The following is a 27,657-nucleotide window of genomic DNA, read 5'->3' on the forward strand; positions in this document are numbered from 1 at the left end:
TAAATGGGTACTTTTCAGAATGGCAGGCAGTGACTAGTGGGGTACCGCAAGGTTCTGTGCTGGGGCCCCAGCTGTTTACATTGTACATTAATGATTTAGACGAGGGGATTAAATGTAGTATCTCCAAATTTGCAGATGACACTAAGTTGGGTGGCAGTGTGAGCTGCGAGGAGGATGCTATGAGGCTGCAGAGTGACTTTGATAGGTTAGGTGAGTGGGCAAATGCATGGCAGATGAAGTATAATGTGGATAAATGTGAGGTTATTCACTTTGGTGGTAAAAACAGAGAGACAGACTATTATCTGAATGGTGACAGATTAGGAAAAGGGGAGGTGCAACGAGACCTGGGTGTCATGGTACATCAGTCATTGAAGGTTGGCATGCAGGTACAGCAGGCGGTTAAGAAAGCAAATGGCATGTTGGCCTTCATAGCGAGGGGATTTGAGTACAGGGGCAGGGAGGTGTTGCTGCAGTTGTATAGGGCCTTGGTGAGGCCACACCTGGAGTATTGTGTACAGTTTTGGTCTCCTAACTTGAGGAAGGACATTCTTGCTATTGAGGGAGTGCAGCGAAGATTCACCAGACTGATTCCCGGGATGGTGGGACTGACCTATCAAGAAAGACTGGATCAACTGGGCTTGTATTCACTGGAGTTCAGAAGAATGAGAGGGGACCTCATAGAAACGTTTAAAATTCTGACGGGTTTAGACAGGTTAGATGCAGGAAGAATGTTCCCAATGTTGGGGAAGTCCAGAACCAGAGGTCACAGTCTAAGGATAAGGGGTAAGCCATTTAGGACCGAGATGAGGAGAAACTTCTTCACCCAGAGAGTGGTGAACCTGTGGAATTCTCTACCACAGAAAGTAGTTGAGGCCAATTCACTAAATATATTCAAAAGGGAGTTAGATGAAGTCCTTACTACTCGGGGAATCAAGGGGTATGGCGAGAAAGCAGGAAGGGGGTACTGGAGTGCATGTTCAGCCATGAACTCATTGAATGGCGGTGCAGGCTAGAAGGGCTGAATGGCCTACTCCACCTATTTTCTATGTTTCTATGTTAAGAAAAGATTAAATAAACCATCTTCCGACCTGTGTGAAAGTGCTTCAGCCAGCCTCACAAGTTCGTTCGTTCGTTCCCGACGGCAGTGGGGGAGGAGGAAGCCGTTCCCGACGGCGGGAGGGAGGGGAGTGTGGGACCGCCCGCCCGAATGCAGCGGGAGGGGGGAGGAAGACGTTCCAGACGGCGGGCGGGAAGGAGACAGTGAGAAGGCTGCAGGAAGCCTCAGTGCTGATGTGCTGATGGCAATGTGCTTTTATTCAAAAATGTTCAAAAATTAAACGGCTACAAAGAACTACAAAAATGGTCGAGTGCCAATGTTTTCCTTCACACTGCGCGTGCGCGAACGCTCCAACGCGCACGCGCAGGGTTGCCGGCAGGAAAAAAACTAATTTAAATAGTACCCGCCCCCTCCCACTTACAAAATCGGCGCGAGTGTAGGCTCCGCCCCCCTGGGCGCCGCGCCAAACAGACAAGGAGCTGCAGGGCTCTCCAGAATTGCGAGTTTTTTTTCCGGCGCCGTTTTAGCTCGGAGGGGCGCCCGTTTTTTATCGTGTGGAAACTTGGGCCCAATAAGTTGACCCATATCTTCTGCAAACTGAACCATGCAACCTTATGTAGTCCCAAGACTAACCATTAGTCTTTATACCACTGCATTTCACACCGGTGTCTGTCTACCACGTTCTCCTGTCCACCCTGAAATATATTTACAAATAAAATGACTACACCGAAGCAGTAGAGCCCCAGCATGTAGTTCACCGTATCATGCTTATCTTACACAATACTTACTGTTCCAAAAATTTAGAGCGTTCAAAATCACCACGGTTCTTTCCAGAGTCCTTTTGACCATGTCTGTGCCAGAACGTTATGTGAGCAATGAACCCCTGTTCACCTCATCAAAACAGGGAACTGAAGTCCTGAGGGCAGCCTCAATCCCCCTCCTTCCCAGTTTTTCTGGTTTTCTGGGATTCCAAAGGCAAGTTTGCTCTTCAGATCAAATTCTTCATAACAGGCAGTTGCTCACTTTTGAGACTGTCCTGAAGTTCTTGTGAATTAGCTCGTGGGAATATTTCAAAGACGTGAGGTAATTTGCTGCAGCAGTTAATTTTTGAATATATGCATCAACATTCCTGCAGGCCACCATTCGGGTCAAATGGCTGGTATGGAAATATGAATATCTTTAGACAGTGCCACGGATTGTTTATATCCCCACAAAGATAGAATAACTCTTTAATTGCTTTTGGTCACCTAGTTTTAAAATTGAATTGGTCTTTTTTTTTCTGTTGGAAGCGTGGTGGTGATGTTTATTAAAAATACTCATTAGGAATTCAGTTAAATCTAAAAATATGTAATTGGAATTAAAAGAAACTACACCAAAACGTGTCAAGAATTCATGCAATAAATGCATTGGATGTAGATTTAAATACATTGGAGGAATAGTATGAACCCAACTGTCGACGCTGTATTTAACATTTCAATGATTTTACGATAGCCACACAGTACTGGGGTGAGCAGTATTTCGAACATCTGTCATGGAGTATCCTCAGTCAATTTTCCAACAGGAAAATCTTTTTTTTTTCAAAAACAGCTCAATGCAATTTTTTTAAAGTATTGCTGCCCAAAAACAATTTTTTTAAGAGTTATTCTATCCTTGTGGAGATAAAAGGAGCTTTAGAGGAGATATGAGGGGAAATTTCTTCACCCAGAGGGTGGTGGGGGTCTGGAACTCACTGCCTGAAAGGGTGGTAGAGGCAGGAACCCTCACCACATTTAACAAAATACTTGGATGTGCACCTGAAGTGCCGTAACCTACAGGGCTACAGACCTAGAGCGGGAAAGTGGGATTAGGCTGGATCACTCTTGGTCGGCCGGCGCGGACACGATGGGCCGAATGGCCTCCTTCGGTGCTGTAAATTTCTAAGATTCTATGCAAAACAATCTGTGGAACGGTCTAAAGATATCCATATTCCCATACAGGCCATTTGACCCGAATGGTGGTCTGCAGCAAACTCACTCCAGTACTGTGCAGCTATCATACAACCGTGGAAATTTCAAATACAGTGTCGACAGTTGTTGGATGCTGGGTTTGTGCTGCTTTCATACTGTACCTATAATATATTTCCATCTACACCCAATGCATGAATTATTGGTATATTTAAGTGTAGAATCTTCTCTCATTCTAATTGCGTATCTGAAGTTTCAATAATTGTATCATAACACTGTGGTACTGGAGTGAGTAGTATTTCTAACACCAGCATTGGGATATCCTCAAAATCAGTCTTCCTGAAAAGTACCTAATTCTGCTGCTTGAGATGTAAAAATGATCTTTCACATGATGCGACTAGTATATGTCTGTGGATTCATCATCATAGGCAGTCCCTCAGAATCGAGTGTTAGATCTCTTAATTTCCAATGAAATACGAACTCCGATTGTAGTTTTACTGTCACTTTATTTTTGGCAGCAGTAAGAAGCTCTTGGCTTTAAGCCAGGTCTTTGTCCTTCTGAGACCACATGGTCAAAATGGCTGTACTTATACCTGGATCAATTTACAGAAAAGAACTCACCACCTTTGACCTTATTGGCTCAATTAATAGTCTTTTAACCTTTTAATTGGCTCGCTACCCAAAGGTCCTAAAATGTCAAGTTGATTGATGACTTAATGCAACATGCTCCCACTCACGTAGCATCTCTGACTTGGTGTCTGTGAATTTTCACAGCCTGTCTAAATGCAGCCTGTTTGAATTCTCTATCAATCCCCCATTTGATTCTTTCACAAACTGAATCATAAAACATCAGGTATCACTAGTTAAACATTCTACAAAATAATTTCATACATGTTAATAGAGTTTCCTTCTAAAATTTGTTGATGTGTTTCGCCACATGTCCGGACTAGTAGCTTCCACACAAATTTACACCAACCCGAGTTCCATCGTGGCCACAATGGAAGTCTGGTTTTAGTAGGTTAATTAACCTTATTCCAATTTAATCCAAATCAATATCTTAATTCATCCAGTAAACAACCTTCTCTTTAGCATAACATACCCCTGTGCCACGTACAGACGGTCTGCTGGGACCTGCAAGGTGTCTCGCCTGCGGGACAGCAGCTACAGCCGCCTGGTCGCAACAACATTTAATCAACATAAACAAACAATATAAAAGTAAAACAATTACAACAAATAGAATTAAACCTTCCACCAATGAAGTTCCTATTGAACCTAGCCATTCAGTGGCTCCACTCCACAAAGTGAATGATGGGAGTTGCTTAAGTTTTTCTACCTCCTTTTGGATATGCTCCGCTAAGTGGGTAATTTCTTCGGAGCTATCTGGGATATATGTGCAACACTCAGTTCCGAGTAGGGTGCAAGTACCTCCCTTTTCAGCCAGGATGTAATCAAGGGCCAGTCTATTCTGCAGGGCTACTGTGCGGATTGCTACCATTTCTGCATTGATTTTAACTAGGGCCTCTGAGGTATCATTGGCTACCCGTTCCACAACGGATGCCAAGTTAATGGATTCCCTTGCCAGTCTGGCGGTCCCATACCTGGGGATCAGAATGGCAAAGAACCTCTCTGTTTCTGTGATAGCTCTCTTAGGACGGTGTAAATGTTCCGACAGTGATTTTATATGATACATTTTATAAGGCTTTATAAAGGCTTACTTTATAAGGCACATTATAGGCTAAATAGCAGGATCCCGTCCAATTCTGGGGCAGCCAAGGGTAGGCCTTGTGGCCACACACCCAATAGGTGCCATTATAGGCAATGAATGTTAGCTGTTTCTTTGTCAGCAACACTCCGGGGCATGTCCAGGCTTTTCCATCTGTTTTATTCAGAATCCCCGTTACGTTAAGAATTCCCACATCGGCTCAGTTTGGACGGTTCCGTGGCTTGATTATATTATAATTCCGGGAGCAGTTACTATACCCCATATTTTGGCCTCCTTTGATGTTTCTAATCAGACAGACCGATTCCCCCGGTCTTCCTATTCCCGTTGTATTAGTGATAACAAAAAATGGGGGTCGTTTGGAATTATTGTAGCACGGTTGGTATCCCCCTTCAAAGGTAGTCAGATTGTAACCTGCTGACTTCCATTTACATGTCCAGTTTTCCATATCCTGAAACGCATTGCCTGTTTTGTTTTGATTAATTATCCACTTAGCCATTTCTGAGATATTCAAGGGAACTGGCCTCAAGGGAATCCCTCCCTTTGAGTGAATAGGAATATGCGCACACACCCAACAACTAGAAATGTTACCTTGTTTGGCATAAATGTATGACATATATAAAAAAGTATTTACATGTAATTCCTTTGCTACCCTACTATTTCCCTTTGGTGCAGAGGATCGGCTAGTAAGAAGTGGGCCTATGCCTAGAATACCTACAATCAATACTACAGTAAATTTATACATTTTGGCAAAAAGTAATTGTCCTTATTAGATTTCAGCTTCAGTTACGGGTGCTCATTTAACGTGTGAAGCGTGGATCCAGGCTTTCTTTCCTTGAACTTTCTAACAGCTGCCTGGGTGGTCAGTAACACTTGATAAGGTCCCTCCCACTTGGCACCCAAAGGTTCTTTATGCAACTTTTTCACATAGACCCAGACTCCCGGGATGATGTCGTGTCCTCCTTCGGGTGGATTACCCCAAGCTGCCGATACCTGTCGGGAAACAGAACTAATAGCATTGGTTAAGTTCTGACAGTATGATAACAAAGTGTCACTCATTAAGTGAACATCAGCTTTCCATAAATCGATAGTTCCTGGCAGCGACATGGGTCTTCCTGTTATAATTTCAAATGGGCTTAGACCTGTAGTTCTGTTCGGGGTTGCCCTAATGCTGCATAGCACTATTGGTAGTGCCTGGGGCCATGGTGTTCCTTCTTGGTGATATTTGGCAAGCCGTTGTTTCAGAGTTCGATTAATTTGTTCTACTTGTCCTGATGATTGTGGATGATCAGGACAGTGTAAATCCCACGTAATGTTCAGTAACCTACAGATTTCTTGGCAGACAGCACCTGTGAAGTGTGTTCCCTGATCTGAGTCAATGCTACTCGGGACTCCCCATCGGGGAATGTAATCCTTACACAAGACCTTTGCAGTGTGATTGGCTGTGGCTCTTTTAGTTGGGACAGCTTCTACCCATCTAGAAAATCTGTCGACCATGTCAAGAATGTTAGTGTATCCTTGGCATGAAGGAAGAGATATATAATCAACCTGGAGATGCTGGAATGGTCCGACAGGGGCAGGGGGCCTCAGTTGGGGCATTAACGTGATGGGTCCAGAATTATTTTTCTGGCAGACCACGCAGCGGTCTGTTACCAGCTGGACATGTTTTTTAAATCCCCGACCCCACCAGCTTTTCTGGAACCGTGCCGTCATCTGTTGTGAGGCCAAGTGTCCCCACGAGGGGATCTGTTGGGCTAAAAAAGGCATAAGCGCTTGTGGCGCGACTGGCTTGTCGGTAATTCTTTGTCTCCAGACACCATCTTTCCATAGCTTAATTCCTGCTTCAATCCATGTCCATTTTTCTTCTCTGGAGCACTCACCTTGCATTGTTTGAAGGTCTCGTGTCAGAGTCCTGAGTGCTTTCAGTCTGCACATCTATGTTGGTTCTTCTGGAGGAACGCCCTGTGAGGCGGCATCTTTAGCTGTCTGGTCGGCTAGGGCATTTCCCTGAGCTTCTGTGGTATTTTCCTTGGTATGGGCCTTACACTTCAGGATGGACACTTCCTGAGGTAATTGTATGGCCTCCAGTAAGTCTCGGACTTCTTTTCCATTTCGGATAGGTGTACCAGCAGCAGTGAGGAATCCTCTTTTCCGCCATAACAGACCAAAGTCGTGAACGACTCCAAAAGCATAACGTGAATCTGTGTAGACATTAGCTGTCTGTCCTTCTGCTATTCGACATGCTTCTGACAGAGCCCGTAACTCGGCCTGTTGTGCTGACGTTCCTGAGGGTAAACATCCTTTTGCCACTACCTCATATAAGGTTGTAACTGTCCATCCTGCTTTTCTGGTACCATTGTCAACAAAGGAGGAACCATCTGTAAACAGGATGAGGTCTGGGTTGTGCAGAGGCTCCTCTGCTGCTAAGGTGGTTGCTTCTGTTTCTTTTAAAATCTCCACGCAGTCATGCTCTTCACATTCTCCCCCCTCTTGCTCCCTCGATTCTGACATCGGGAGCATAGTTGTGGGATTAATGGGGCTGGCCCGGACGATATGGAGATTAGGAGCTTCCAAAACTGCTGTCCAGCGGGTCCATCTAGCTGCCCTCACCTCAGACATTCTATTCATCGACAGCAAAGCGTATACGGTGTGAGGACACTTGACAATCAGCTTTTGGTCGAGGACTAGACCCGCAGTGGTCATTACCGCTCGACATGTAGCTTCCATGGCCCTTAGGCAACTTCCCCATCTGAGGGCTACCCCATCCAGTTTTGCCGAATAATAGCCAATAGGTCTTTGCCGATCCCCATGTTCTTGTGTCAGTTTAGCTGTCATATATCCTTCTTTCTCATGGACAAACAGGGTAAATGGCTTACCACTGTCAGGGATTCCCAGAGCCGGTGCCGAACACAAAGCCTTTTTCAAACTCAGGAAGGCCTTTTGCTGTTCCTTAGTGAGGGTGATGGCTTCTTTAGAGGCACGTTTCCCCTTTAAAATATCATTCAGTGGCTGAGCAAACTGTGTGAAGGAGTCAATCCAATTTCTGTTAAAGTTACACAATCCCAAAAAAGACCTTAGTTCCTGAATTGTGGTGGGTTTTTTAGCAGCTCAAATGGCTGCAGTTCTATCCTGGGTAAGTTCTCTCTTTCCTTGTGAAATCTTTTGTCCCAGGTATACAACCTCTTCTTGGGATATTTGTGCTTTGTCGATGCTGGCTTTATGTCCTTTCAGCCGAAGGTGGTCCAGCAAAGCTCGTAAATCTTGTTCATGCTGTTCTTCCGTGTTTGAAGCTAGCAGGATATCGTCTACATATTGGATGACTGTGGATGACAGGGGAGGTAATTCTCGCAAATGGCTTTGTAAAGCCATGTGGAATACCGTAGGGCTGTTGTGGAAACCCTGCGATAACCGGGTCCAAGTATACTGTTGTCCTTGGACCGTGAAAGCAAACCACTGTCGAACCTCCGGTGCCAGAGGCACCGACCAAAATCCGTTGGCCATATCTATAACCGAGAAATATTTATGTTCCGGTTTGAGGGCATTAAAAATGGTGGAGGGATCTGCGACCAAAGGAGCTTTTTGATCAATACACTGGTTAGCTTTCCTATAATCAACAGTCAAACGCCAAGTCTCATTAGATTTCTGTACCGGCCACACAGGGCTATTGGAGGAGCTATGCGTTTTAATAAGCACCCCTTGTTTCTCCAATTGCTGAATAACTGGTAAGATTCCCGCGATGGCAATTGGACTGATGGGATACTGTTTAGTGCATGGAGGCTTGGTCCCGGTAAATGACGCAGGCTCCATCTGGAGTAGGCCACAATCGTTCTTATCTTTAGCCCATATCGGGTGTTCCTTCAATTCTTCTTTCTTCAAAGTTCTAATTGACCATGTCACCTGACCATCCTCGAAATGCAACGATGAATCTATTTGGATTAGAATGTCCATTCCCAAAAGGGGTTGATCTACTGGGCCTATCCAGGCCGGCGTGGTTAGTTCATGTGGACCCAGCCCTATAAGTACCGGTGTTGTCCTTTTAATTTCCATTTTATGGCCCCCAACTCCATAGGCTGTACGTGTCCTACCATCCAACGGCAAAAAGTCTCCATATTGTAGGGGTAAGCATGTTAATTCCGCCCCTGTGTCTAAAAGACAGTCCACATCCTTATTGCCCACCCTCACAGTTATATATAGCCCATCTCCCCTCTGTTGTATTAGTGCGAGGAGTGGGGCCAGGGTGGGCTCTAATCGTTTTTTGCTATCCTAAGTAACTCCTTCTGTTGTTGTATTGTCAGTCGCTTAAATGCTTCTATGAGGTCATTATCTTGTGACAAGCCTGGTTTGTTGGCTGAATTGTATCCCTGGCTGCGTCCTCTTCCCCAGCCATGACCTTTCTGTTTTGCCCTGCACGTCTTGGCCCAGTGACCTTCTTTCCCACAATAATGAAATTTTCCGGGTAATTTTCCCAATGACTGTTTATCGGAATCCTGGGATTTCCATCCCATAGCCTGTACAGCTCGGACTTTAGCTCCCATATCCCGATCTAATTGGTTACATCGATCCACCAATGCTGCAAAGGTAGTTCCTCTACCTTCCCAGTCCGGTAACACTACCTTAAGCATTTTGGACAGTTCTGGCTTTAAACCTGCCACGAAAGCTGCTTTCAGGGGTCCAAACACTTGTTCATCCATTTCCTCATCCGTATTATTCATACCCGAATGTTCTAGCCACGTGCATCTAAACCGCTCGTCAAACTCCTCTGTTCCTTTCTGTTGGCAGGCTGCAATTTTTCCCCAGTTTGTCTTAGCTGGACTGAAGGCTTGCAGCCAGTGTTTAATCGCCTCCCATCCTGCGTCTAAGTCTTGCTCATCCTGCCCCAAAGCTTCTTCTACCTTGTCGTGCAATTTTCTTCCCTGTGTTTTTGGCACCATTATGGTCAAAATTTGCACTCCGTCCCAGGGATTAAGTTGATATATATTTCTTAAGCGGTCCAATTGGTCCCATGTTTTCACTCCCCCTTTCTTTGGATTGGGCAATTCCTTGGACCATTTATCAATTTTCTCTGGGTCTGCCGGATCATGAACTAAGTATTTTTCGTACACCCTTTTCCTCGTTTTTTTGGTTCCGCCCTCATCCGCAGTCTCTTCTGATTTGACTACAACTCGTCTTTTTTTAAACGGGGCAGAGCGCACCCCTAATTCTTCATCCTCCGACCCTGTATTGTCGGAGGATTCAGAATTCGTATCTATTCCTCGGTCGTGTCTTCGGGTTTGCGCTTTTAATTTATCCAAACATGGGTACCCTGGGAATTGACCGATACATTTTCCTTTTCCTATTACTGTCTCTTGACCTAATGATTTTTTCCATTCTTTAATTTCACCTTTAAGATCTTTAACTTCCGCTTCCAGCTTTTCAAGTTCAATTTTTTTCTGTCGCAGCTGTGCACAAACTGCTTGCAATTGATCCTTTGTACTGGTCAGGTCCCTATCATGTTGGGAACGCATTATAATTTCATTCCGCTTTCGAATCTGTCCCATAACGCTCGGGACCATCTAGTTCGCTCTTTATTTTTCATACGGGTGGTTTTTCCCCAGACCCTTTTAATCTCGTCCAAGGACCATTGTCCTTTGGAGGTTCCGTACTTTTGTTTGATCTTAATACAGGTTTTAGATAAGTTGAATTGTTGCTCTATGTATTCTTTCAACTGTTTGAGAATTTCATCTAGCGAAACTTCAGGTGGTGCTTGCCCACCTTTAACAGTTGTAGGCAATTCTTTGCTTTTATCTCCTGCTGCCATAATACTGATTTCTTTACTGGGGTCTCGAGTCGTAGGCTTTCTAGCCGATCAGTAGGTCGGTGATTAATTAACTAACACACCACCGAAGTTTAGACGTCGATGGGACCTCGAGCCGACTACCAACCGGAGGCTTTCGGAATCGCGTAGAAGGAGAGGCGAATTTAGACTCTTGACCGAGGACTTTTATAAAGAGGAGTCCTTACCTCAGTATGTAGGTCCGATGTCCAAAATTCAGTTTCTTTCCTCAGCGATCGTGTTCGTGACGCCAAAATTGTTAGATCTCTTAATTTCCAATGAAATACGAACTCCGATTGTAGTTTTAATGTCACTTTATTTTTGGCAGCAGTAAGAAGCTCTTGGCTTTAAGCCAGGTCTTTGTCCTTCACATGGTCAAAATGGCTGTACTTATACCTGGATCAATTTACAGAAAAGAACTCTCCTTCTTTGACCTTATTGGCTCAATTAATAGTCTTTTAACCTTTTAATTGGCTCACTACCCAAAGGTCCTAAAATGTCAAGTTGATTGATGACTTAATGCAACTCACGTAGCATCTCTGACTTGGTGTCTGTGAATTTTCACAGCCTGTCTAAATGCAGCCTGTTTGAATTCTCTATCATCGAGGAAGACTAGCTTCCACTCTTAGCATGAGTCCTTAGGTGGCTGAACAGTTCAATACGAGAACCACAGTCCCTGTCACAGGTGGGACAGACAGTCGTTGAGGGAAGGGTGGGTGGGACAGGTTTGCCGCACGTTCCTTCCGCTGCCTGCGCTTATTTTCTACATGCTCTCGGCGATGAGACTCTAGGTGCTCAGCGCTCTCCCGGATGTACTGTTTACATTGTACATTAATGATTTAGACGAGGGGATTAAATGTAGTATCTCCAAATTTGCGGATGACACTAAGTTGGGTGGCAGTGTGAGCTGTGAGGAGGATGCTATGAGGCTGCAGAGTGACTTGGATAGGTTAGGTGAGTGGGCAAATGCATGGCAGATGAAGTATAATGTGGATAAATGTAAGGTTATTCACTTTGGTGGTAAAAACAGAGAGACAGACTATTATCTGAATGGTGACAGATTAGGAAAAGGGGAGGTGCAATGAGAACTGGGTGTCATGGTACATCAGTCATTGAAGGTTGGCATGCAGGTACAATAGGCGGTTAAGAAAGCAAATGGCATGTTGGCCTTCATAGCGAGGGGATTTGAGTACGGGGCAGGGAGGTGTTACTACAGTTGTTAAGGGCCTTGGTGAGGCCACACCTGGAGTATTGTGTACAGTTTCGGTCTCCTAACTTGAGGAAGGACATTCTTGCTATTGAGGGAGTGCAGCGAAGGTTCACCAGACTGATTCCCGGGATGGTGGGACTGATATATCAAGAAAGACTGGATCAACTGGGCTTGTATTCACTGGAGTTCAGAAGAATGAGAGGGGATCTCATAGAAACATTTAAAGTGCTGCCGGGTTTAGACAGGTTAGATGCAGGAAGAATGTTCCCAATGTTGGGGAAGTCCAGAACCAAGGGTCACAGTCTAAGGATAAGGAGTAAGCCATTTGGGACTGAGATGAGGAGAAACTTCTTCACCCAGAGAGTGGTGAACCTGTGGAATTCTCTACCACAGAAAGTTGTTGAGGCCAATTCACTAAATATATTCAAAAAGGAGTTAGATGTAGTCCTTACTACTAGGGGGATCAAGGGGTATGGCGAGAAAGCAGGAATGGGGTACTGAAGTTGCATGTTCAGCCATGAACTCATTGAATGGCGGTGCAGGCTCGAAGGGCCGAATGGCCTACTCCTGCACCTATTTTCTATGTTTCTATGTTTCTACTTCCTCCACTTGGGCCGGTCTTTGGCCAGGGACTCCCAGGTGTCAGTGGGGATGTTGCACATTTTCAGGGAGGCTTTCAGGGTGTCTGTGTAATGTTTCCTCTGCCCACTTTGGCTCATTTGCCGTGAAGGAGTTCCGAGTAGAGTCTCTTTTCTGGCATGCGAATGATGTTCTACAGGGCTGTAGTAATACCCGCCCTCCTGTATGGCTCAGAGACATGGACCATGTACACCCCAAGTCACTGCAGAAATACCACCAATGATGCCTCAGGAAGATCCTACAAATCCCCTGGGAGTGTGTTCTCGATCAGGCCAACATCCCCAGCATCGAAGCACTGACCACACTTGATCAGCTCCGCTGGGCAGGCCACATTATTTGTGGATTACACTCTGGTTTAGATTGTCAATAAATCACTACTGTAATTTTGTCCCCAATTCCTTCTCCCCTCCCTTCCCCTTCTCTTCCCCCCACCCCCTGCCCTCCCCAGCCCCAAAATAAAACTTTGGGACAAGAGGAGTTAATTATAAATGCGCTGCCCTTTTGCATTCCCTACTTGACTAGTGTGACTTGAAGTCAGTGTTGACTCCCTTAAAAGAGAATATGCTGTTGTTGGTGATTTCCTTTCTATAAATGTGAAGGGTTAAGAATCTAACTGCACGGATTTTCTGAACAGTGTCACGTTGCAGCGTGGTAGAGTTTGCCCAAGGTAAGGAAGCAGGGTTAGGGTCAGCGACGCCACACACTGAGTTAATGAACTCTGCAGCGCTGCTACGGAGAGGTGATGGGCAGAAGCTCGGTGCTGCCCAAGGCAAGGAAAATCAAATGATTATATCCTGGGGCCACTTTCGAGATATCCCATTAGCTGGTTCTAGGGACTTTGGAAAGGCTAGCACCTCACTGGCCCGTTTACTGAGCTATGGAAGACGATGATATAACCACTCATGGGAAAAGAGAATAAAAGGGTTTTCTCCACCAATAATCCACCTTTCTGAAAGGAAATCAGCAACATATTACACTTGCTGGACTAGTTCAGTTCTGCCTATATTGACACTTGTACTACATACTTTCTGCCCTTTGTTTCACTGTGTACTATTTCCTCTCAGGTGCAGAATGCTGGAAACAAGCTGGGTCGCCGCTGTGATATGTGCTCGAATTATGAGAAGCAGCTCCAAGGAATCCAAGTACAGGAGGCAGAGACCCGGGACCAGGTGAGTCTGACTGTTGTCGGGTATTTCATTAGTTCTCCGCAATACCAACAACATTTCCTGCTGCGTTTCTGCTCCTTGTCCAGAAAGAAATGTTCATATACAGATTTCAGATGGGATCATAATATAAATTAAAGTCTGAATCATTCGAACCTTTGTACTATTTCTTGTAGCAGTGAGTCTGTTGCCTGCAGTTTGGTCAGAGATGCTGGCTAATTTCCTTTTTCTTGAGATAAATCTTTATGCCTGTTATTTTCTACTTTTATTCACACATCATATTGCATAAAAGCTTTTTCATTAATTTTATTTCTCTGATCACTTTCCACTGAAGAAAAAGTCTGCACCATTGCATTCTACCCAATCACATACCTTCACATGACTTCCCTGAGATACAGTGCTGTAACAGTTCATCATGTTGCTAGTTATTTATCCCATAAACCAAAATCATTCATGCCAGAAAAAGCTCACAAACGGCCCCTCAGCTGCACTGTACCTCTGATATCCTGGACCCCAGAAACATCCAAACCCCCCTCAACCCAAACGTCATTATAGACAGCCAGATGGCTGACCGACAGGACTCTGCCACCCGTATCGTAGCTCATACCAAGCCCCTGTGCTCGCTGATCTACATTGGCGTTCAGTCCTGCAACGTCTCGATTTTAAAATTCTCATCCTTGTGGTCAAATTCCTCCATGGTCTCAACCCTCCCTATCTCTGTAACCTCCTCCAGTGCTACACCCCTCCCTATCTCTGTAATCTCCTCCAGCCCCTACAACCCTCCCTATCTCTGTAACCTCCTCCAGCCCCTACAGCCCTCCCTATCTCTAACTTCCTCCAGTGCTACAACCCTCCCTATCTCTAACCTCCTCCAGTGTTACACCCCTCTCTATCTCTGTAACCTCCTCCAGCCCCTGCACCCCTCCCTATCTCTAACTTCCTCCAGTGCTACAACCCTTCCTATCTCTGTAACCTCCTCCAGTGCTACAACTCTCCCTATCTGTAACCTCCTCCAGCCCCTACAACCCTCCCTATCTCTGTAACCTCCTTTAGCGCTACAACTCTCCGAGAACTCTGCCTTCCTCCAATTCTGGCCTGTTGTGCATCTCCTACTTCCTTCACCCCACCATTGGTGGCTGTGCCTTCAGCTGCCGAGGCCTAAGCTCTGGAATGCCCTCCCTAAACCCCTCTGCCTCTCCTCCTGTCAGACTCTCCTTAAAACTTACCTCTTTGAGCCCTGTCCTAATATCTCCTTGGCTCGATGTCAAACTTTGTCTGATAAAGCTCCAGTGAAGCCCCTTGGGGCATTTTACGATGTTAAATGCGCTATATAAATGCAAGTTGTTGCTGAAAAAATATTACAAGAGCTTGAGTGATGTAATGAGCTCAGCCTCCCTTGGCGAGGGAGAGGGAAAATGGCAATGTTTGAGTTAACAAAGGATATGCGTGTTTGTAGTTGCCATTAATTCCACTTTTGATTTGCTCCGAACAAGCAAGAACTTGTCGGTCTTTCAGTAACCACAAAATGGGGAAAAACATCAAACACTCAATTGTACAAACTAAATATTTCACAATGCAAAATTCAGTGTTTTTAAATCAGTGATGGCTCCCATTCTGTGGTTCTTTTGCTTGCTCTGCAGTTAAAAATAAATGATAAATATTTAATGCATGCTGTAAAATAACACCACTAACCTGAATTAACAGAGCTCATAGCATATGCACCACAGTTTCTCCAATCCTCTCTCCAATTTGGAATTGATCCAATAGGACAATAAAAGTTAATTAGTTAATGCAAAATGAGTCATGGCAATGGAAAGTTTTAATCGCACCATGTCTGTTTTTAATCCTCTTTATAGGAAGGGAGCATGTTGTATTTTTGTGGTGACAGTTACTTTTCATTTGAATCTATCTATAATATATTGCTGGAGTGACCATCTTGCAGCGAGAGCTGTGAATTAGATTTTTTAACCACACGTTTCAGATATTTTTATGCTGCAAAATGCTGGCGAGGCCAACGGGACCTTCTGAACATCGGATCCGATGGTCTATCTCCTTAACCAATGAAATTTAAGGATAGTGAAAGAAACAGCGGGAACGACGGAGAAGGAAATCGGGTGAATTAGATTCAGAGAAATAAAGAGAGGGAAAGAAAAAGTGGATTAAGAGAGAGAGAAAAGTCACAAAGGTGAAGTACGAAATTTAGAAATTAAATTAAGAAATTTTTAATTTAAAACAACAATAATGCACCTATAACGTAGTAAAATGTCCCAAGGCGCTTGACGGGGGCGTATAAAACAACATTTGACACCAAGCCACATTAGGAGATATAGATCGAAAGCTTGGTCAAAGAAGTAGGTTTTAAAGAGCGTCTTAAAGGAAGAGAAAGATGTAGAGAGGTGGTGGGGGGTTTAGGAATGGGAGGAGAGATGTAGAGAGGTGGCGGGGTTTAGGAATGGGAGGGGAGATGTAGAGAGGCGGAGGGGTTTAGGGAGGGTCTTCCAGAGCTGAGGGCCCAGGCAGCTGAAGGCACAGCCACCAAGATGCTAGAATTGGAGGAGCGCAAATATCTCGGAGGATTGAAGGGCTGGAGGAGGTTACAGAGATTGGGAGAGATGAGGCCATGGTGGGATTTGCAAAGGATGATAATTTTAAAATCGAGGCATTGCTTAACCGAGAGCCAATGTAGATGAGAGAGCCGAGGGATGATGGGTGAATGGAACTTGGTACGAGTTAGGATACAGGGAGCAGAGTTTTGGATGACCTTAAGTTTATGGAAAGTGGAAGATTGGAGGCCGGCCAGGAGTGTGTTGGAATAGTCAAGTCTAGAGGTAACACAAGCATGAATGAGGGTTTCAGTAGCAAATGAGATGATGCTGGGATGGAGTTGGGCGATGTTACGGAGGTGGAAATAGCCGCTCTTAGTAATGGAACGGGTATATGGTCGTAAGCTCATCTCGGGGTCAAATACAACACCAAAATTGTGAATAGTGTGGTTCGGTCTCAGACAGTTGCCAGAGAGAGGGATGGAGTTGGTGGCTAGGGAACATAGTTTTTGGCCTTGAGGAATAATTTTATATGTACTAGAGTGAGATTCCACAGTTTCAATTGTTCTCTTTCTGGGCCTCCAAGGTGACGTTTTATGTCCGGATCATAAATCACGTCATTAACAAGGTCCTTGCACCATGAAGTAGCTGTGGCGAGATTCATTCGTATTTACGGTATACATCCAACAATATCCTTGATGGTTGCGCGAAGGTTGGCGTGAGCTCCCGTTTTTGCAAGGCTGCACAAATCATCTTCGCAATTTGTGGCGATTTGCAAATCGTGAAGTTTTTTATCCTCGCCATAAATCACTTTTTTTTACACACTAATGGCGGCGCTGTTATTTCTCCAGCAGTTTCGAGGCCATTAAAAATCTAAGTTCGATGCACGCCCCGTCAATCTTTTCATTGTAAATTCATTGGCCACATTTATGATGTAAACTGGCTATGTTAAATTGTCACGGTGTAATCACTTCAGTGCCTCGAGTGGCAGGAGGGTATAATTACAATGTTACAAGTTTACATAGACAATTCCATTATAAATATAGATATAGGAATTCATAATCTAAATCTAAAAGTAAGCACAGGATGTACGACTTTAAAATGGGAGCAGAATTATGTCTGTGCTTTCCAATCCAATTATCCTACACTTTCTAACCCCACTTCACCGTAAGACTACACTTCTTGTGCAATGCCATGAAAGATGAACCAGTGGTTACATTAGTAGTATTGTGTATACTGTGGACTTTCTGTAAGGGTTAAACTTGCGTTCTGTTGCACTTCAGCTGTCACACTTTGGCTCAAAGTTAACCAGCAATAAGTCGGAATAGAAGAGATAGGATATAAATTAAAAGTGAGGAAAAATCAGTGTCCCCAATTATGCATTGTGTGTTTCATGGATTTCGGATGTGCCTACTGAGAGCAACTAGACCGTGCGGCTTTATGCAGCTCCACCTTAGCAGCAGAATGATGCATTGTGATATAATACTCCTGTCCTAATAAACCCGTGCATTATCAGGATCAGCACCACGGGAGCTCACAAGTATATAATTATAACTCGTGATGGCGCACCAGACAGCTGGCTTCTTGCAGGCGTCACACTGAAAGGGCTGCACCATGGGTGTCACTTGTTTATAATCCAAAGATTAATTACTGCCTTGAAAAAAAGATTAATCTGTTGAGCCACCAATCAATTATCTGATTGACCTGAGGTGAGCGAATCAAAAGCCAATTGGTACTTATTGACTGCAGTAGAAAACTCAGCGATCAGATCACTCAATGTTTTTAAATAAAGCCACAAATCGCAAACTAGCAAGTAGCAGGAAGTGACTGGTCAATTCGCTGAAGTAAATTTAATTTTTTATCTGCAAATTTACTGGTTGAAAATAACATTTGTTACATATGAAACGTTTGAAAAAGGAACAGTTCAGATTAAAATGCATATTCATACTCCTAGAGTTTGCCTGAACAGTGTTGCCTCAAGGGAAGAAAGAAAGACTTGGGATTTATATGGCCTCTTTTATGACCACCAACCATCTCAAAGCGCTTTACAGCCAATGAAGTAATTTTGGAGTGTAGTCACTGTTGTAATGTAGGAAACGCAGCAGCCAATTTGCACACAGCAAGGTCTCACAAACAGCAATATGATAATGACAAGATAATCTTTTTTTGAATTATATTGATTGAGGGATAAATATTGGCCAGGACACCGGGGATAACTCCCCCGCTCTTCTTCGAAATAGTGCCATGCGATCTTTTGTATCCACTTGAGAGGGCAGACGGGACCTTGGTTTAACATCTCATCTGAAAGATGATACCTCCAACAGTGCGGACACTTTTACACCTAATCGCCGTTTTAAAATGTTAAAAAAATAAATAAAGAACCTTTAACTTACCTTTCTTTGCCGAGTACTCTCATACCGCCCTGTTTAAGCAGCTTTTACAGGGCGGTTCCTTCGGCAATCTGGACGGGCTTCCATTGAGGCTAAACTTACGCCCTGGCGATTTTCTCAGCGTTGCACATCGGCGGTTTGGTCCCGGTGGGCATTTTCAGATTTGGGCGATACCACTAAAAAATAAGGGGGAAACTTTCGCCGGGCGGAAAAACAGCTGTACCGCAGAGAAAATTGCCGAGAACCCGCCGAAAATGATAGGAAAGTCTAGCTCTTTCTATTTCTCTCCTTGTCTCTAATGGTAGTTGGTCATTATCCCACCATTCACACCCTATCTTGACTAATGTTTTTCTAACTTCTAGCATTACCATTTGAATTTGGGTGGTCATCCCTTTTGTCTCTCTCATCTCTCCTGTCTTCCAACCTATCACAGACCTTCCCTTTTGTTCTTTCTTCCCCTCCCCCTCTCAGTACTTGTTGAGAATCTGTTCTTTTCAAACACTCTCCAGTTCTGACGAAGGGTCATTGATCTGAAACGTTAACTCTGCTTCCTCTCCACAGACGCTGCCTGACCTGCTGAGATTTCCAGCATTTTCTGTTTTTATTGCAGATTCCAGCATCCGCAGTATTTTTTTTTTGCCAATATACATTTGTAGTTACAATTCTCCAGCTTCCAACTAGCAAAAAATATCTAGCCATGACTGGTCTTAAGCCTGTGTGACCGGTTTTAACCCAGCTCAAAAATTATAAACACAAGTATATTTTTGCCATAACTCTGTTAAACTTTATAATAGATCCAAAATGATCTCTCTTTAATGACTGCATAGTCATTTTATGATAGCTTTTTCTTCTAACCTTTGGACAAGCAATTGATTTGCCATCTAATTGACCAAGAGTTTATAAGCAGCTGCAATTACCTAAAATTGCATTATTGAGACTCAATTCTCCATAATTAAACCAGGAGTTTTAAATGGGGCATTGCAGATTCAGCATAGCTCTGTGTTCACAGCTAAACGTTACACCTGTGCCCCAGACAATTTGTGAGCAACACCATGGCAAATCTGCTCATAACTCTGAATACTTTCCATTTCTAAGCTTTTTGATCTATTGCCAATATCAGACTAGAAATCCCTTTCAAAAATTGCCATGCATTTAGTTAAAGGGTTTAGCTATGCTCTAATGGGGAGCTACACATTCACAAATGTAGAATCTGCAAAAAGCCCCGCGATAGCTTCGAGGGCTTTTTGCCACCAATAATCAAAGTCAACTTTTAAGCATTATGGCTAATGTTAACGTTCTTGTTCTATTGTTTGTCTCCCCATCCTCCCTCACCCCAAATACAGCGTGTTTCAACTAAGGGCCTGAACTATTGTTACTTGTAAATGGTCATAAATTCAGGGGTGATGATTCAGCGCCAACTGTTTTAAGTTGACTTTGCCGCCTTCATGTTGTTGGACTTGATAACCCTTCCAAGCTATGAATTCTTAATATTATTAACTGTTTAAACATAATTACCCAAAGAAATCACTAAAGTGCACAGAATAGAACAAAGAAATGTTAAACAATTGCAAAGGGAATTTAATGGCCAGAGTGATCTCCTGGAAGTTTCGATTGCCTAGATGGGTCGGAGAGGAATTTCCCAAAATTTTCCCCCCAAATTGGCCTGGGTTTTTTTAGCTGCTTTTTGCCACTCCCAGGAGATTGCATAGTTTCGGGTGGGGTGGAGTGTATACGTTGTAATACACAAGCTATCACAATTGTGTGGGACAGGCTCGGTGGGCCAGATGGTCTTTGCCTGTCTGTCATTTTTCGTATGTTCTTAAAGAATTTTGGTTAACATTGGGATCTTGATCAGTCACCCTACTCTGAGGTTCACTTACCCACTTGTCAACAGTTTGTCTATTTTGGCACTGAAATCACCTCCACTTTCTTAAAGGGTTAGTTGAGCCTGGGATAGAAGCCTGGTTAATCAGCCAATCTGACCTAAAATCATCTGCGTTGTGTATCTTTCAGCCCAAGCTGCTTAATGGTATTGGAGTGCTCTATCTATGGGAGGTGAATAGCTAGTGTCACTAACTCCTCTCCCTCCCCTTCTATTGGTTTGGAAGAGTGACAGTGGAGAAGTCATTGGGTGGAATCATTCTGTACATACTTAACTCAGCCAGACTCTCAGGATGGGAATATTTACTGCTGGTGCAGCTTGACTGTGTTCTGTCTATATTGCATTACAAGTCTATTTTTCTCTATTTGGAGTAAGAAATTAAGCCTGGGTGTACTTGATATGTTACACTGGAGGGGACAGTGAGATAAGCAATGTCTTGCAGGACCTTCAGATTTTTCCTGTTTCTCCTAGCGATGTTGGAGGTTGTTTCTAGTCGATTAATTGAAGGTGATATCTTACTTTTCTTCGCATCTGAGTATTTTTTTAAATGGTGAGAGATTGGGAAATGTTGGTTTTTCAGAGGGTCCCGAGTGTCCTTGTACACAACTCATTGAAAGTTAACATGCAGGTACAGCAAGCAATTAGAAAAGCAAATGGTATATTGGCCTTTATTACAAGAGGATTTGAATACAAGAGTGAAGAAGTCCTAATGCAATTATATAGGACTCTGGGGAGGCCGCACCTGGAGTATTGTGTCCAGTTTTGGTCTCCTTATCTAAGGGATATATTTGCCATTGAGGGAATGCAACGAAGGATCATCAGATTGATTCCTGGGATAGGAGGATTGTTCTATGAGGAGAGATTGAGTAGACTAAACCAATATTATTTAGAGTTTAGAAGAATGAGAGGTGATCTCATTGAAACATACAACATTTTGACAGGGCTTGACGGGGTTGATACAGGGAAGATGTTTCCCCTGGCTGGAGAGTCTAGAACTAGGGTTTACAGTCTCAGAATAAGGGGTCAGTCATTTCGGACTGAGATGAGGAGAAATTTCTTCACTCAGAGTGGTGAATATTTTGAATTGTCAACCCCAAAGGGCTGTGGAGACTCAGTCATTGAGTATATTCAAGACAGAGATCGATAGATTTTTGGATATTAAGGGAATCTAGGGATATGGGGATAGTGCAGGATGTCTCTGAGCGGCTGCAGGGCATTCTGGAGGGGACGGGTGAACAGCCAGCTGTCGTGGTGCATATAGGTACCAACGATATAGGTAAAAAAAAGGGATGAGGTCCTACAAGCTGAATTTAGGGAGCTAGGAGATAAATTTAAAAAGTAGGACCTCAAAGGTAGTAGTCTCAGGATTGCTACCAGTGCCACGTACTAGTCAGAGTAGGAATAGCAGGATAGTTCAGATGAATACATGGCTTGATGAATGGTGCAAGGGGGGGGGGGGGGGGGGGGGGGGGGGTTCAAATTCCTGGGACATTGGAACCGGTTCTGGGGGAGGTGGGACCAGTACAAACTGGACGGTCTGCACCTGGGCAGGACCGGAACCGATGTCCTAGGCGGGACCGTTCGCTAGTGCTGTTTGGGAGGGTTTAAACTAATATGGCAGGGGGATGGGAATCTATGCAGGGAGACAGAGGGAAGTAAAAAGGGGGCAGAAGCAAAAGGTAGGAAGGAGAAAAGTAAGAGTGAAGGGCAGAGAAATCAAGGGCAAAAATCAAAAAGAGCCACATTACAACATAATTCTAAAAGGACAAAGAGTGCTTAAAAAAAACAAGCCTGAAGGCTCTGAGTCTCAATGCGAGGAGCATTCGTAATAAAAAGGATGAATTAACTGCACAGATAGCTGTTAACGGATAAGATGTAATTGGGATTACGGAGACATGGCTCCAGGGTGACCAAGGCTGGGAACTCAACATCCAGGGGTATTCAATATTCAGATAGGATGGAAAAGAAAAGGAGGTGGGATAGCATTACTGGTTAAAGAGGAGATTAACGCAATATTAAGGACATTAGCTTGGATGATGTGGAATCTATATGGGTAGAGCTGCGAAATACCAAAGGGCAGAAGACGTTAATGGGAGTTGTGTACAGACCACCAAACAGTTGTAGTGAGGTTGGGGATGGCATCAAACAGGAAATGAAGGATGCATGCAATAAAGATACAGCAGTTATCATGGGCGACTTTAATCTACATATAGATTGGGCTAACCAAACTGGTAGCAATACTGCAGAGGAGGATTTCCTGGAGTGTAGAAGGGATTGTTTTCTCGACCAATATGTCGAGGAACCAACTAGAGAGTAGGCCATCCTAGACTGGGTCTTGTGTAATGAGAGAGGATTAATTAGAAATCTTGTCGTGCGAGGCTCCTTCGGGGAAGAGTGACCATAATATGGTAGAATTCTTCAGTAAGATGGAGAATGACACAGTTAATTCAGAGACTCGGGTCCTGAACTTAAGGAAAGGTAACTTCCATGGTATGAGACATGAATTGGCTAGGATAGACTGGCGAATGATACTTAAAGGGTTGACGGTAGATAGGCAATGGCAGACATTTAAAAATCACGTGGATGAACTACTACAATTGTACATAGAGACATAGAAAATAGGTGCAGGAGTAGGCCGTTCGGCCCTTCGAGCCTGCACCACCATTCAATAAGATCATGGCTGATCACTTCAGTACCCCTTTCCTGCTTTCTTTCCATAACCCCTTGACCTCTTTAGCCGTCAGGACTATAGCTGTATTCAAGAGGGAGTTAGATAACGAACTGGCTTCAACAACTCTCTGCGGTAGGAAATTCCACAGGTTAACAACTCTCTGAGTGAAGAAGTTTCTCCTCATCTCAGTCCTAAATGGCTTACCCCTTATCCTTAGACTGTGACCCCTGGTTCTGGACTTCCAACATCGGGAACATTCTTTCTGCATCTAACCTGTCCAGTCCCGTCAGAATTTTATGTTTCTATAAGATCCCCTCTCATTCTTCTAAACTCCAGTGAATACAGGCCCAGTTAATCCAGTCTCTCCTCATATGTCAGTCCTGCCATCCTGGGAATCAGTCTGGTAAACCTTCGCCTCACTCCCTCAATAGCAAGAACGTCCTTCCTCCGATTAGGAGACCAAAACTGAACACACTATTCCATGTGAGGCCTCACCAAGGCACTGTACAACTGCAGTAAGACCTCCCTGCTCCTATACTCAAATCCCCTAGCTATGAATGGCAACATACCATTTGCCGCCTTCACCGTCTGCTGTATCTGCATGCCAGCTTTCAATGACTGCTGTACCATGACACCCAGGTCTTGTTGCACCTCCTCTTTTCCTAATCTGCCGCCATTCAGATAATATTCTGCCTTCGTGTTTTTGCCACCAAAGTGGATAACCTCACATTTATCCACATTGTACTGCATCTGCCATGCATTTGCCCACTCCCCTAACCTGCCTCTTAGCATCCTCCTCACAGCTCACACCACCACCCAGCTTAGTGTCATCTGCAAACTTGGAGATATTACACTCAATTCCTTCATCTAAATCATTGATTTATATTGTAAATAACTGGGGTCCCAGCACGAAGCCCTGCGGCACCCCACCAGTCACTGCCTGCCATTCTGAGAAGGACCCGTTTATCCCGACTCTCTGCTTCCTGTCTGCCAACCAGTTCTCTATCCACATCAATACATTACCCCCAGTACCATGTGCTTTAATTTTGCACACCAATCTCTTGTGTGGGACCTTGTCAAAAGCCTTTTGAAAGTCCAAATACACCACATCCACTGGTTCTCCCTTGTCCACTCCACTAGTTACATCCTCAAAGAAATTCTAGAAGATTTGTCAAGCATAATTTCTCTTTCATAAATTCATGCTGACTTGGACCGATCCTGTCACTACTTTCCAAATGCGCTGCTATTTCATCTTTAACAATTGATTGCAACATTTTCCTCACTACAGATGTCAGGCTAACCGGTCTATAATTCCCTGTTTTCTCTCTCCCTCCTTTTTAAAAAAGTGGTGTTACATTAGCTACCCTCCAGTCCATAGGAACTGATCCAGATTCGATAGACAGTTGGAAAATGATCACCAATGCATCTACTATTTCTAGGGCCACTTCCTTAAGTACTCTGGGATGCAGACTATCAGGCCCTGGGGATTTATCGGCCTTCAATCCCATCAATTACCCTAACACAATTTCCTGACTAATAAGGATTTCCATCAGTTCCTCCTTCTCGCTAGACCCCTGGCGGTCTTTGGCCAGAGACTCCCAAGTGTCAGTGGGGATGTTGCATTTTATCAGGGAGGCTTTGAGGATGTCCTTGCAATGTTTCCACTGCCCACCTTTGGCTCGTTTGTGGTGAAGAAGTTCCGAGTAGAGCGCTTGTTTTGGGAGTCTTGTGTCGGGCATGCGAACAATGTGGCCCACCCAACGGAACTGGTTGAGTGTGGTCAGTGCTTCAATGCTGGGGATGTTGGCCTGATCGAGGACAACACCGTTGGTAGGTCTGTCTTCCCAGAGGATTTGCAGGATCTTGCGGAGACAGCGTTGCTGGTATTTCTTCAGCAATCACACACTGAACGTAAGGCTCTCCTCCTCTTGCCTCCTCAGTTTCCTGGGTTACCCCACCTACGATAAGGAGAATTTCACAATAAATGTTGGCACCTGCAGATGAACCAGAAAAGCTCAAAACCTTCCCTTGGATTATTGAGGGAGGGGGGGGGGCGAGCTTGGTCAGTCCTGGGGCGGGGGAACACTGGGGGAGAGGGTAGAGCTCTGTCAGTCGTGAGGAGGAAGGGGAGTGCTCGGTCAGTCCTGAGAGGGAAAGGGGAGAGCTCAGTTAATCGTGAGGGGGAAGGAGAGTGCTCGGTCAGTCCTGGGAGGCGAACACTGGGGGTAACACTCAGAGCTACAAGTGCAGCGTGAGAGACAGTAGTGGAGCGGTACACAACCTGGCACTTTCCGATCTCCCGATTGGGACCAACAAACCACGGGTACAGAATCTGTAGCTCAGTTACAGACAGTTCTCTCCGCTCGTCACCATTTCCCCACCGTCATTCCACACCCATCCATTTCACTTCACCTCAGTTCTGGATTGGGGGAGGAGAAGGAAGAGGAGCAAAGAGACGGAAGATGATACTCACGGCTCAGTTTAGAATTTTTGATTCGTTCCCTCCCCAACATAACAAACGAAATGAGCATTACGAGGGAGATTGCAGGAATGAGGGCGAGGACAGCAATCTAATGATTCTTGGGGGCCCCCCCTGGCTCGGTCCTTATCCCTGTCTGGCGTAAAAATAAAACGGGAAGGTGGCTCAACAGTGGCTAAAAAGGGAAATTAGGGATAGTATTAAATCCAAGGAAGAGACATAGAAATTGGCCAGAAAAAGCAGCAAACCTGAGGACTGAGATAAATTTAGAGTACAGCAGAGGAGGACTAGGGGTTTAATTAGGAGGGGGAAATAGAGTATGAGAGGAAGCTTGCAGAGAACATAAAAACTGACTGCAAAAGCTTCTATAGATATGTGAAGAGAAAAAGATTAGTGAAGACAAATGTAGATCCCTTGCAGTCAGAATCAGGTGAATTCAAAATGGGGAACAAGGAAATGGCAGACCAATTGAACTAATACTTTGGTTCTGTCTTCACTAAGGAAGACACAAATAACCTCCCAAAAATACTAGGGGACCGAGGGTCTAGCGAGAAGGAGGAACTGAGGGAAATCCTTATTAGTCAGGAAATGGTGTTAGGGAAATTGATGGAATTGAAGGCCGATAAATCCCCAGGGCCTGATAGTCTGCATCCCAGAGTACTTAAGGAAGTGGCCCTAGAAATAGTAGATGCATTGGTGGTCATTTTCCAACACTCCATGGACTCTCTTAGTTCCTATGGGGATCTCATAGAAACATATAAGTTTCTGATGGGACTGGACAGGTTAGATGTGGGAAGAATGTTCCCGATGTTGAAGTCCAGAACCAGGGGACACCGTCTTAGGATAAGAGGTAGGCCATTTAGGACTGAGATGAGGAGAAACTTCTTCACTCAGAGTTGTTAACCTGTGGAATTCCCTGCCGCAGAGAGTTGTTGATGCCAGTTCATTGGATATATTCAAGAGGGAGTTAGATATGGCTCTTACGGTTAAGGGGATCAAGGGGTATGGCGAGAAAGCAGGATAGGGGTCCTGAGGTGAATGATCAGCCATGATCTTATTGAATGGTGGTGCAGGCTCTAAGGGCTGAATGGCCTACTCCTGCACCTATTTTCTATGTTTCTATGAGTGATGTGGTAGGAGAAATGGCTCCGATACCGAGTTGAAGAATGCGCCGACACGTGTTGAGAAGATGGTTTTTTTAATGATGTACAAGCTTTTTTCTCGAGATTTTAATGATTTGAGAGGTCCATTATATTCTGTAAACAGATTATCGGATAATGTTGGCATGGAATTACCTGGAATTTACAGTACAGAAACCGGCCATTTGGCCCAACAGGTCCATGCCGGTGTTAGTGCTCCACATGAGCCTCCTCATACCCGACTTCCTCTAACCCCATCAGCATTCCCTTCTATTCCTTTCTCCCTTGTGTTTATCTAGTTTCACCTTAAATGCATCTATGCTATTCGTCTCAACTACTCCTTGTGGTAGTGAGTTCCACATTCTAACCACTCTCTGGGTAAAGAAGTTTCTCTGGAATTCCCTATTGTATTTAGTCGTGACTATCTTATATTGATGGCCCTTTGTGTATGTAAAAGGCACTATTTTGTAATTGTGAAGATAAATGGAGACTAAGAACATTAGCTGAGCTGGAATGCAAACAGACCCTTGTAGTATTGAATGGGAGAAATAAGAGAAGTGGAGATAAGGCACTGGAACAAGACAGATGTCTGATAATGTGGGAAGTGTGAAATTATCCACTTTGGTAGGAAGAATAGAAAAGCTAAATTTTTTTTTAAAAGATGAGACTTGTAAATGTTGGTATTCAGAGGGACCTGGGTGTCCTTGCACACGAATCACAAAGTTAACATGCAGGTACAGAAAGCAATTAGGAAGGCAACTGATATATTAGCCATTATTGCAAGGGAATTGGAGTATAAGAGTAAGATGTCTTGCTGTAATTATATAGGGCCCTGGTGAGACCACACCTGGAGTGCTGTGTACAGTTTTGGTCTCCTTACCGAAGGAAGGATATAGTTGCCACAGAGGGGTGCAACGAAGGTTCACCAAACTGACTCCTGGGATGAGAGCGCTGTCCTCTGAGGAGAGATGGAATAGATTGGGCCTATACTCTGGAATTTAGAAGAGTG

At 44.3% G+C, this 27,657-nt stretch overlaps 1 protein-coding gene across 6 annotated transcripts in view; it reads left to right on the top strand.

The window, feature by feature from the left end:
• rabep1 (rabaptin, RAB GTPase binding effector protein 1) overlaps positions 1 to 27,657 on the top strand; it is a 123,786-nt gene that overhangs the window by 79,796 nt on the left and 16,333 nt on the right. For all 6 annotated transcript variants that reach the window (XM_070869932.1, XM_070869933.1, XM_070869935.1 and 3 more), the window contains one exon: positions 13,446 to 13,550. In XM_070869932.1, coding sequence (XP_070726033.1) covers positions 13,446 to 13,550 — 105 coding nt within the window. The remainder of the gene's footprint in view (positions 1 to 13,445; positions 13,551 to 27,657) is intronic.

The sequence above is a fragment of the Pristiophorus japonicus genome, unplaced genomic scaffold (genome assembly GCF_044704955.1).
Source record: "Pristiophorus japonicus isolate sPriJap1 unplaced genomic scaffold, sPriJap1.hap1 HAP1_SCAFFOLD_1034, whole genome shotgun sequence".
In the NCBI taxonomy this organism is placed as follows: Eukaryota; Metazoa; Chordata; class Chondrichthyes; family Pristiophoridae; genus Pristiophorus; species Pristiophorus japonicus.